Genomic DNA, 12,457 nt, shown 5'->3' with positions numbered 1-12,457 from the left:
GTTAAAATCTGTGAAAACTGCTGTGTTTAGCTGATGCTTAAAGCTTGGAATGTCTGTGCTGGGAACATGTGTGCTGCCTCCGAATGACAGTTGAAATGGAAAACTTTTCATTGGCTTTTCAATTACGTACATTTCAGCACAGACAGACAACTGCAGCAAATTATTATATACTGTAGGATAATTAATACTACTATATACTGTAAGATGATTAATACTACAGACTGAAAAACCGGTGACGGGATAATCGCGCGCCAGACACCAGCGCGCCGACAATCCAGCGCTGATCATTCAGCGAAAGAAAGAAGCGCGCCGCCGAAAAACTTATTTTTAAAGAGCTCTGACAGGGGGTGTGGGGGGGGAACTCCCCACTTTAATGCATAGTGTTCGTGCTGCCGTTGGGGTGGGTGCAACCCCCCACATTATAGAGAAAAAGGAACTTTTCCTGAAAAAAATCAGAAAAAGTTCCGTTTTCTCTATAATGGAGGGTTCCAACCCCCCCAACCCCCCCCCCAACAGCAGCGCAAACACTATGCATTACAATGGGGGGCCCCACACCCCGTCAGAGCTCTTTAAAAATAAGTTTTTCAGCGGCGTGCTTCTTTCTTGTGCCGAATTGTCAGCGCTAGATTGTCGGCGCGCTGGTGTCTTGCGCACCACTGACTATGAACCGAAAAACCTCATTTTTGGGTGTTCTTGGTATTTATTAAATACAAACCTTTTCTAGTCATTAGCAACTGTTTGTGTTGTATAATATTAATACTGGAACATGGAAATCTAGTAATGGGTAAGAATTGTGGTATCAGTCCAAAGAAAAAGGGTCAGATTCATGTTATTTAGGAAGAAACAACCTTAACATAGTAAATGATGGCGGATAAAGACCCAAATGGTCCATCCAGTCTGCCCAAACATACACTCTCTATAATTTAATGATTTAATTTAAATTGTTCTTTCAACAATCAGGACCCGTTTTGGATGTCTCATCCTTGAGGCTGATTCAGCTTATGATTAAAGAAGGAATATGAGCCTTTACCAGTCATAGCTCCTGAAGCCGCTATATAGCGTAACTCAGTCGGGTTTGACTGTCGATGATCGTTTAAAACAACTTTTGTGGATATGATCCAATCAAACGGATTTTGATAATGTGGTATGAAGTATCATGTTGAAATCTTGCCTGAATACTGGTGAATGAACTTTGAAAAATGTCTTGGGATGCCGATGGCTTTTTTATTGGCAAATAGTGAAGGTTTTCACAACGGACATCGAATATGTTCTTTTAAACAAGTGGGGAAGGGAAGGGTTCCTAAAGTGATATTACATGTGGTTTAAAGTGTTTATGAATATTAATTGGCGTATTGTTTGCATAAATTGTCATAATAAATAAATGTGTCCATATTTTGAACTCATAGTAGTTGATAGCTTCTTTGGAATTGATGTATAGACCTAACTGAAGATATAGTTAAATAGATAACTGTTCCGCTTTTGTGTGAATTGATTTACCAATGCATATTCATTAGGGATATCCTGAAATCCTGACTGTCTGGGGTCCCCCAGGACAGTGTTGAGAACCACTGGCATAGGCTTTGAACTTATCATGGGCTAGATTTTGCAACTAATACATTGTAAATGGAAAAAAAGAACAAAAAAATGCAAAACTTTAGAGGGCTCCTTAGTCTCTGATGAATACTTCATTTGCAGTACCGTGTGAAATTTCTCATTAACAGCTAATGCACCTTAGGGCTCCTTTTACTAAGCTGCGTTAGGGCTTTAACGCGCGGAATAGCACACGCTAAATGGCTGCACGCGCTAGACCTTAACGCCAGCATTGAGCTGGCATTAGTTCTAGCCACGTAGCACGGGTTTAGCGTGCGCTAAAAACGCTAACGCAGCTTAGTAAAAGGAGCCCTTAGTGAATAGACCCCATCATGTGATGTTTGGTAGGAGGAATCTGTAAAGAATTTTTACAATTAATATCCCATTAAGTGTTAAAATATTTGCCTTTCACTTTTTGCATTTAATTACCTAAATCAGCCTTCAAAATAATCGCATTGCCCTTGCTTTTCCAATCGTATCTTCAGATCCTGCAAGGTTCCAGCTGCATATAGCACATTAGAATTAAAGCATCAGTACTTACGATCAAGTGGTACTTCCAGTCCTGCAATCACCTGGCACAGGAGGAGAATCAAAGGCGCTCTGCTTGAAGATAAGCTCATCTTCCTTGGTTGCATGATCGTAAGCAGAAGGAGTTTACATCCACTAAGTATCACACTGCCTTTCCTCTTGCTAAAAAGGATGTGTTTAGAAATCCAAGGCCAAGATAAGAATCCTAAAAGAAAAAAAAAAAAAGACAAAACCACTTAGAGGTGATAGAAACTTGAAAAGTACACAACTTGAATTTACCTTATGCAAATATTAGCTATAAAATTAGAACCATGCTATTGTTTGTTTATTTTTTTATTAAATGCATTTATTTATTTATTTAAAAAATTTCTATACCGTTTACAACTAAACGGTTTACATAATTTACATACATAGTTTTAAAACAGAAACATGATAGAATAAAGATACAAACAAACCTTAAAAATCATGGCTACAACATAATACCATAACTTTGCATTTTCCAGGTCTTAATAGCCTGCCTCAATACTTCACAGAATATAACTGGAGAAGAACAAACAGAACTGAAAGAGAATAGCAACGCAGATTTGAAAATAAAACAGGATAGCAAATAAAACAGCTAATTTCTAATGAGAGCTGCCACCATTAATGGGCATCATATTACCTCAAGCATCATCTTAGGCAATGAGAATTAGTGAGTATTATTGTGTTTGCACTAATGTACTAGCATGTGTTAATAACTGGCAGAAAATATAAAATCTTAAACCTTAAAAACTAATAACAAAAACTCAACAATAATTACAAAGAAATGCCAGAAAATACAGGCAAATATTTAACTATGCAAAAGGGCCATTTAAAAAAATGATTTGACACTTCCCACACATTTAGCACAAAAATAAATGTGCATTACCAGATGCATAATCTGTATGATAAATCCAGGGGGAGTGTCATGCATTTACCACACAGGGCAGTAATTTAAAGCAGTAAAGGAACTTCATTTCATTCAGTGCCAGATAGTATGGAAGCACGTGTCGTGGTGCAGATCCACCATAAATAAATAAGCAGTGATGTGGCAGCAGCTTTCATACACACACATATATCAATCCACATGAGCCAATCCCCCCCCATGTCATTTCCTATCTCCCTGATCAGATGTCAATCCCCAATGCCAATCCTAACCCCTCAATTAGACTCCCAACCCCTCCCCTAACCCCTAGTGGTAGCTACTCAAGTGGAGAAGGCTTCATCTAAGGCACAGCAGATGATGGGTTGTATCAAGAGAAGTTTTGTCAACAGGAAGCCTGAGGTCATAATGCCATTATACAGAGCCATGGTGAGACCTCATCTGGAATACTGTGTGCAATTTTGGAGGCCACATTACCGTAAAGATGTGCTCAGAATTGAGTCGGTTCAGCGGATGGCCACCAGGATGGTCTCGGGGCTAAAGGGTCTCTCGTACGAAGAGAGACTGAACAAATTGCAGCTCTATACTCTCGAGGAGCATAGGGAGAAGGGAGACATGATTGAGACATTTAAGTACATCACGGGACGGGTCGAGGTGGAAGATGATATCTTTCTTCTCAAAGGACCCTCAAACACAAGAGGACATCCGCTCAAACTCAGGGGAGGGAAGTTTCGTGGAGACGTCAGGAAGTACTTCTTCACGGAACGAGTGATAGAGCATTGGAACAAGCTTCCAGTACAGGTGATCGAGGCCCGCAGTATCCCAGACTTCAAGAATAAATGGGATACCTATGTGGGATCACTGCGAGAGTCATACCAATGAATAGGGTCGCTAGGATATAGACTTAATAGAGCAGGTCAGTAGAGTTAAGGGGGCCAGTAGACTTAAAAGGGGGTCAATGGTATGGGCAGACTTGATGGGCTGTAGCCCTTATCTGCCGTCATCTTTCTATGTTCTATGTTCTATGTTTCTATGTACTGCAAAATTACTGCTTGGTCATGGGTGCATTTTGAATGGAGGTGAAGCAGAGAAGAATTGCTGTCACTCAGGCATACTCCTCCACTAATGCTGACTTCTGGAAAAATCCCACAAGGGGGTCACAGGGTGGGGAGAGAGGAAGGCTCACGTTTGGTGCCTTTTTCTGTTGGGACAGAGCTTTGTGTCAAAGGAAGGGTTTGTTGGATCGAGGGTGTTAGGGTTGGCATTAAGGTGTGGAAAGTGATATCAGGGGATGTTGGTATCTAATCATGGTGGAGTCGGGGGTTGCACTCATGAAGGATCTGGGGAGCACTAACATACCTCCTGTGACAGTGTACTGTGCTACAGGTCAGTTGCACTTACCATCACCTCAAGAGAGAGAGGTGGGAAGTGGCAATGGGGGGGGGGGGGCGATAGGATCAGTTGCTCTACAGGTAGTTGTGACAGCTAGCATGCAGTACCAACCCATGCTCTACATGTCACAGTCAACCAAACCTCCTCCCACTCATATTATACCCATCTCCCACCCACTCCTTCGTTAGGCATTTAAATGAGGGAACTTTATTATGAAGGCTATTTTTTTTTTTTTAGCACAGGCATCATTAATGCAAGCCTATGTAATATCCCCCATGTAGTAAAACACATATTAGCTGCTTCACACAGTTTATTAAAAAGACCCCACAGTTTGGCTTTCTATGATAACTAAGGAAAATGTTCTAGACAGACCATTTGTTGTTGTGTTTTGGACTGAGAGTTGCAAGTATTCAAAAGTTTCAAGTTTTATTATTGCTTGATATACTGCTTTATTTTCCAAAGCGGTTTACATCATACAAATTTTTTTTTTTTTTTTTTTAAAGGAGGGAATTCATTCATGCTAAAAATTATTATTGACTAGGCAAGGTACAAAAGGGAAATGGGTAGGGTTACATTACTTTGAAAAAATATGAGATGGTAGAGGGAAAAACGTTACAGTGAGAAGGGTTGTCTAGGATTTTATAAGCGTTGTATAAATTTCATAAGCGTCTTTAAAGAGAAAGGTTTTTAGATTGAACTTGAAATTATTAGAATTAGTTTCCTGTCTTAGGGATTTGGGGAGAGAGTTCCATAATGTAGGTGCAACTACTGAATATATGGTTTTTTGTGTTGTTCATGAAATAACCATCGAACAGAAGGGATTGTAAGAAGGTGTTGTTGCGATGATCATAGTGATCGTGAGGTTTCGTAAGGGATCAAAAGTCTATCAATAAGAACATAAGAATATAAGAACATAAGCAGTGCCTCTGCTAGGTCAGACCAAGGACCCATCATGCTCAGCAGTCCGCTCACGCGGCAGCCAATCAGATCCAGGACCTGTATAGCAATCCTCTATCTATACCCTTCTATCCCCTTTTCCTTCAGGAAATTATCCAATCCCTTCTTGAACCCCAATACTGTACACTGTCCTATTACACCCTCTGGAAGCGCATTCCAGGTGTCCCACCACCCTTTGGGTGAAGAAGAACTTCCTGGCATTAGTTCTGAATCTGTCCCCTCTTAATTTTTCCAAATGCCCTCTCGTTCTTGTAGTTTTTGAAAGTTTGAAGAATCTGTCCCTCTCCACTTTCTCCATACCCTTCATGATCTTGTAAGTCTCTATCATGTCCCCTCTACGTCTCCGTTTTTCTATGAGAAAGAGCCCCAATTTCTCCAATTTTTCAGCATATGAAAGGTTTTCCATACCTTTTATCAATCGTATCGCTCTTTTCTGAACCCTCTCGAGTATCGCCATATCCTTCTTAAGGTACGGCGACCAGTATTGGACGCAGTACTCCAGATGCAGGCGCACCATCGCCCAATACAACGGCAGGATAACTTCTTTCGTTCTGGTTGTAATATCTTTCTTGATAGTACCCGGCATTCTATTTGCCTTCTTAGAGGCCGCTGCGCACTGTGCCGACGGCTTCATTGTATTGTCCACTATTACCCCCAAGTCCTTTTCTTGGGTACTTTCACCCATTACCAGCCCTCCCATCGTATAGCTGTACTTCGGGTTTCTGTTTCCTACATGCAAGACTTTACATTTCTCTACATTCATCTGCCATCTCATCGCCCACTCTCCTAGTTTGTTCAGGTCCCTTTGTAAATCCTCGCAGTCCTCTTTAGTCCTAACTCCACTAAATAGTTTGGTGTCGTCTTCTAAATACTGTACATTGAACAGCAGTGGTCCAAGGCGGGAGTGACTGGCTTGAACTTTGAATGCAAGAAAAAGAATTTTGAATGTGATTCTATGGGAAATGGGCAACCAATGGGCCTTTTTGAGAAGAGGGGTTACGTGGTCAAATTTTTTTTGCATTATAGATAATTTTTATGGATTTTTTTTGGATAATTTGGAGTCTCCTTAACCACAATCTGTCTTCCATGGGTTGAAAAATTTGGGAAAACAGGATTTATTTGGATTGAACTGAAAGATATGTCTACTGATTCATGTGGAAGAGGAGAACGTAAGCAGGTTATGATGTAGTCCTGCTTATTAAAGCGAATGTTGGATAAGCTGGCACCACCAGCTTTCTATAGATCTTAAAGGGTAGAATATATAAAGCAGTTTCCAGAATAAGGTGACATTTGATGCAGCTAAAAAGGTATATTTTGGGCTCATGTTGAGAGGTCAAGTAGCACTAGCAAAATAGTTTTTGCATTTTGATATATTAATAATAATAATAATAATAAAGCTTTATTTATATCCTATCATACCTTTTCATACCTTTGCACTACCTGCCAGAAGAAATTGGCAGATGGATATTGTGGATACCACTGTGAAGATTTTCCATTGTTTATTTATTTTAAGATATACAATTCAAAAATTCCGATTGAATTGATTGTTTTAGGCCAAAATATCAAGGTTGGGAACAGTGGGACTGATTCTACAAATGGGCGACTCAATTATAGGCGGCAGTAGGCATCCTATAGTCAATTTGGAGGCACGTTTGTAGAAAAAAAATTCCCATGGAAAGATCCTACACTTTAGGTGTTTGTCACGGGTTTCGACTTAGGCATGATTTCACCCGGAAGTGGCCTTGGGCAACTTTAAGCATCCTTATGCGTCTCCCCAGAGCCGTGACAGACGCCTGAAATGTAGGCCTGCACAATGCTGACCTACATTTCAAATCTGAAAAGTATACTTGGCCAGCTGAGCTGATCACAGCATGGAAATCTCCGATCAGCTGAGTTGGCAGGACTTCCCGAAACCACAGCTTCAGGGAGTTCTGCCGACTCAGCTGATCGGGGGGAAAAAGCACCTGCAACAAGCAGCTGAGCCGGCTGTGGCAGAGGACCTCCCTCCCCGACACCCAGCCCCACAATTGAAAACTGTGGTTGTGAAGATTTGTTTCCATCAATATGTGGAATTAAGTTAGACACGCTAATGAGTAAGAACATCTAGTGGTGCTTTGACAGCCTGGCTCTCTCGCAGATGAGAACTTTATATGAAAATTCTGAACAACTATGGTCCTCCCATGTTTGATTTCAAAGCTGCTTTTGTTATATTTCATTTGCCTTACTTTCTTCTTTTGCAGAATGAAACTACGCCTCCAAAATCAGGATTTCATCTATGAACTTCAACATAGAGAATCACACGGTGACAAAATTAATCACTGTTCCAGTCCCCGCGGATAACCGTGGGAAATAATCCCATGTCATTTTCTAGTGTCTATTTCAACCTCAGTTCTTCTACACCAGCATTGTTCAAAGCAAAGCTTGAGGGCCAGTGGTTGTGGCCATTCATACTCTGATTCTTCCCTCTCTCCTTAAAGAATGACATGAAGATGGTATCCCGCGGTTATCCGCGGGGACGGGAACGGTGATGAATTTTGTCACCGTGTCACTCTCTACTTCAACATTCATACCAAGTGACTCTTGCATCTCAGCTTAGACCATGATCATAAGAACTGAAAATATTGTACTCAAGTGTCATCAAAGGCATGAAGAAACTGTCTAAATCAACCCTAAGAAAACATTTAATTTTGAGAAGAAGCTGCTCTAAAAAAAAGTCAAAAAAGCCCTCTTTTGCACCCAAACTACCTCCTCCTGTAAAGATCAATCTAGTCAAGAATCATCCTTGGATAAGACATCAACATCTAGGCATAGTTCCCCCAATATTCAAAACTATTTAACTAGCCAGGAATGGCTCCTGGACAGTTAAATAGCATATCAATGCCTAACCACACATATACAGTGAGAGATAGCTAACTATCCCCTTCTGAATATTCGCAGTTAGTGCCTAGCCACTAAATGGTTAAATTGTATGCCATGGTGGGCTAGGTGCAGATATTCATCATCTAACTGGCTATGTTAGCAGTTAAAATAGACTAAATCCTTGTGAACTTGGCTAAAACACAAGACCAAGTGTCCAAACTGGAACTATTGGAGAATTATCATAAGGATCTCAAGTGCTCACAGCTAAAAGCCCGATTTGTTTTTCAAGCTAATAACATGAAGCTAAGTACTCTTTAAGTTACAATCTTGAGTGAGAGAGTACTATTTATTAATTGAAAACCAGTATATGAATCGAAGAAAGTATTGCAATGTAACTTTTATGAAGCAAAATAGGATTTATATTATACTTAAAAAAATATATTTATATAAAAAGTTTTTGATAAAAAATAATAAATTAAAATAGGAGAATTTATGGGACCAATGATAGCTCACCCTTTGGTTATTAGCTTGAAAAACAAATCGGGCTTTTAGCTGTGAGCACTTGAGATCCTTATGATAATTCTCCAATAGTTCCAGTTTGGACACTTGATCTTGTGTTTTAGCCAAGTTCACAAGGATTTAGTGTGTTTCACAAATACTTTTGAGGATTATTAAGCAGTTAAAATAGGCCTGCTATTTATGCAGCCTATCTTTAGTTGCTAAGCACTTAACTAGTTAGCTCTGAATATCGGCATAACCGGTTAAGTTGCCACAGCTAAAAATAACCTGGATATTTAATGCCAGTGGCTGGAATTGATCCAGCATTGAATACCGGGTTGAACACCAGTGTCGGGCAGACAGCACACTGCCTGGTGCCAGCTGATCATCAGCCACAGTGATTCTTGGGAGACATTCAATAAATGTGCAGCAGATAGGAGCCTATTCTATAAAACAACATAGGCACCTACTTTCCTTTTTAGAATATAGTGTAGTCATGAATGTACACGCTTATAAGTAAAGCATGTGGGCGATTGTGGGTACCTAAGATTTAATTTCCTGCTCAGTTTTTTTAGGGGGCGAGCAGTCAGGCAACAAAAATTGAGTGAAAACTAGCAGTCCTTTAAAAAAACAAAAAATCTTTATTAATTTTCGATACAAGAACAAAGTGCATTAAATTATACATACAAATTAATATTAGCAGTGCTAACTTTACAACAGTATTATTGTCCTTCTTCCACCCCTCCCCCAACATCTCTTCTGTGTTTACTCTCACAGAATCCAAGGCAGGAGACTCCTTATCTTCTGTGCCTATATGGCTTACTTTAATGATTCACTGTGTTATTTCACTGACTTACCTGCTATATGCATATTTTGATGAACCCCGCACACAGTACTCAAATTCATTTCTCTAATTATTACTGTCACTCAAATATTCAGTCCATTTAAACAGTTTAAAAGGGCTGTTACTGACAATAAGCAAATATTATGTAGCAATATGCAAACATTTTGTGTACTTTAGAACTGTAGCCAGGCAATATCACAGCTGCTAGTATCTGAATAAAATTATATTTACAAAATTATTTACAATTAAATTTGAAAAACATTTGAGACAGAATAGCCCCAGTATTCAAACACATCTATCAGGATAATGGTGATCACTATCCAATTAAATTAGACACCCATCTGTCAACCAGACATAATGTCCAGGGAAGTGTGCTGTTTGCCAAGAAAGCTTGCCAAAACACCTCAAGCCTACTGACCATTATCCTATGTTGCTCATCCATGTTGGCACAAATGATACTGCTCTGTATTTCTTTGAACATATCAAGAAATACTTTGTGGCCCTGGGAAAGAATTTGCAGCACAGAGGTGCACAGGTGGTGTTCTCTTCAACCTTCCTTGTTGAGGGTAAAGGACAAATCAGAGACACACACATCTTGGAGATAAATGCATGGCTATGACAATGATGCCATCAAGAGCATTTTGGCTTCCTAGACCATGGGATGATGTTTTTTGAGGTACTGGGCAAAGATGGAAGAAGGGCAGAAGTATCTTCCGCAGCAGACTGGCTAACCTACTGAAGAGGGCTTTAAACCAAATTCATTGAAGAAGAATAAACAAAGCCCTCAGGTAATTACGAGGGCCATTTTAAAAGTAAGAATCATTTTGTTGTAATCTCATAGCAATTTATTGTAACTCAAAAACTTTCTAATTACAGTGAAAATATGTCTTAAACTACGTTTGACAAACTTCTCATTAAAAAAGTTTTCCTCCTGTTCCTTGAACCAGTTGGTGACAGTTTTGTAGATGCTGTCATCGGTCTGCATATGTTTTCTGCCCAAGAATTCCTTTAATTTTGTGAAAAGATGAAAGTCTGAGGGCGCCAGGTCCGGGTGGTATTGAGGACGGTTCAATATCTCCCACCGAAAGTTCTGCAACATTTTGCTGGGTTTCGAACAACATGAGGACACCATTTGTGTTCTGGTGTCAACATTCTTGGAACCCACCTTGCACAAAACTTCTTGTAATGAAGGCGACCACTCTGGCATGAAAACATAAGAAAAAGCAGATGAGGCTCATCAATTGTGAATCTCATGATCTGCTGAATGTGTGCATCAACTGCAGTTTCCAATTCTTCGGTGATGACAGACAGGCATCTGGATCTTGCTTCATCGTACACATTTGTTCTCCCTTCAATAAACAACCGACACCATTTTCGTACATTTGCCTCATTCATTACACCTTCACCATACATTTCAATTAGCTGTTGATGAATTTCAGCTGGGCAAATGTTCTTTGCATTTAAAAACAAATCACCAATTGCACCTCACAATTGGAGGGATTGATTTTATACATAGTTAAATTAAAATCTGAGACACTGAAAAGCTTGGCACTGATGGGCATGGTTACAGATAAGTCTAGACATGTTCACGACAATGTTACAGTCCAAAGTGCCTACTTAGGTTGTTAATAGAAACATATTAATAGAAACATGTTAATAGAAACATAGAAACATAGAAAATGATGGCAGAAAAAGGCCACGGCCCATCAAGTCTGCCCACTCTAATGACCCACCCCTAACTTCTTCCCCTAAGAGATTCCACATGCCTATCCCATTTTTTCTTAAAATCTGGTACGCTGCTGGCCTCAATTACCTGCAGTGGATGATCATTCCAATGATCAACCACCCTTTCGGTGAAGAAATACTTCCTGGTGTCGCAATGAAATTTCCCGCCCCTGATTTTCAGCGGATGCCCTCTTGTGGCCGTGGGTCCTTTAAGAAAAAAGATATCATCTTCCACCTCGATAGGGCCCTTGATATATTTGAACGTCTTAATCATGTCTCCCCTCTCTCTACGTTCCTCAAGTGAGTATAGCTGCAATTTACTCAGCCTTTCCTCTTACGGGAGATCCTTGAGTCCTGAGACCATCCTGGTGGCCATTCGCTGAACTGATTCAGTTCTCAGCATATCCTTTTGGTAATGTGGCCTCCAGAATTGTCCACAATATTCCAGATGAGGTCTCACCATGGATCTGTACAACGGCATTATGGCTTCGGGCTTCCGGCTGATGAAACTTCTACAGATACAACCCATCATTTGTCTAGCCTTGAGTGAAGCTTTCTCCACTTGATTGGCAGTTTTCATGTCTTCACTAATGATCACTCCTAAGTCTCGTTCTGCTGCAGTCCTAGCTAAGGTCTCACCATTTAGGGTGTAAGTTCTGCATGGATTTCTGCTGCCAAGGTGCATGACCTTACACTTTTTGGCATTGAAGCTTAGCTGCCAAGTCGAGGACCAATGTTCCAGTATGAGTAGGTCCCGCAATGTGCTTTTGCCTACTATGTTGCATAGTTTGGCGTCATCGACCAATAATGTTATTTTACCTTGAAGCCCCTGAGTCAGGTCTCTTACAAAAATGTTAAATAGGATCGGGCCCAAGACCGAGCCCTGCGGCACACCTCCGACGTTTTGGAGAGGGTACCGTTAACCACCACCCTCTGAAGTCTACCGCTTAGCCAGTCTTTGACCCATGCAGTTAGTGTTTCACCTAATCACCTAATACACAAACAATTCTTAGTTTAAAAATGGCCCTCATAAAATCCCTTAGACAAATCAAACACTCAATACTTTACAGAAATGGAACAAAAAAGAGCAATAGATGGAGAGCTTTATATACAATTGCTCGTAATATGGGTACAAGGTTCTGGATCTAGAGGCTGTGTTGGAA

At 40.3% G+C, this 12,457-nt stretch overlaps 1 protein-coding gene across 12 annotated transcripts in view; it reads right to left on the bottom strand.

Moving 5' to 3' along the window:
• The window catches only part of NRCAM (neuronal cell adhesion molecule), a 391,220-nt gene that overhangs the window by 215,263 nt on the left and 163,500 nt on the right, over positions 1-12,457 (bottom strand). For 11 of the 12 annotated variants that reach the window (XR_004540624.1, XM_033958216.1, XM_033958225.1 and 8 more), the window contains one exon: positions 2,132-2,323. Coding sequence is in view for 11 of the 12 variants with exons in the window: in XM_033958216.1 (XP_033814107.1) it covers positions 2,132-2,225 (94 nt within the window). In the remaining variant the exon portion in view is untranslated. Of the gene's footprint in view, positions 1-2,131; positions 2,324-12,457 lie in introns of those variants that run through there. The other variant, XM_033958226.1, reaches the window with a different exon arrangement.

Source organism: Geotrypetes seraphini, chromosome 9, assembly GCF_902459505.1.
Source record: "Geotrypetes seraphini chromosome 9, aGeoSer1.1, whole genome shotgun sequence".
NCBI lineage: Eukaryota > Metazoa > Chordata > Amphibia > Gymnophiona > Dermophiidae > Geotrypetes > Geotrypetes seraphini.
This window is presented reverse-complemented; position numbering and strand designations above follow the sequence as displayed.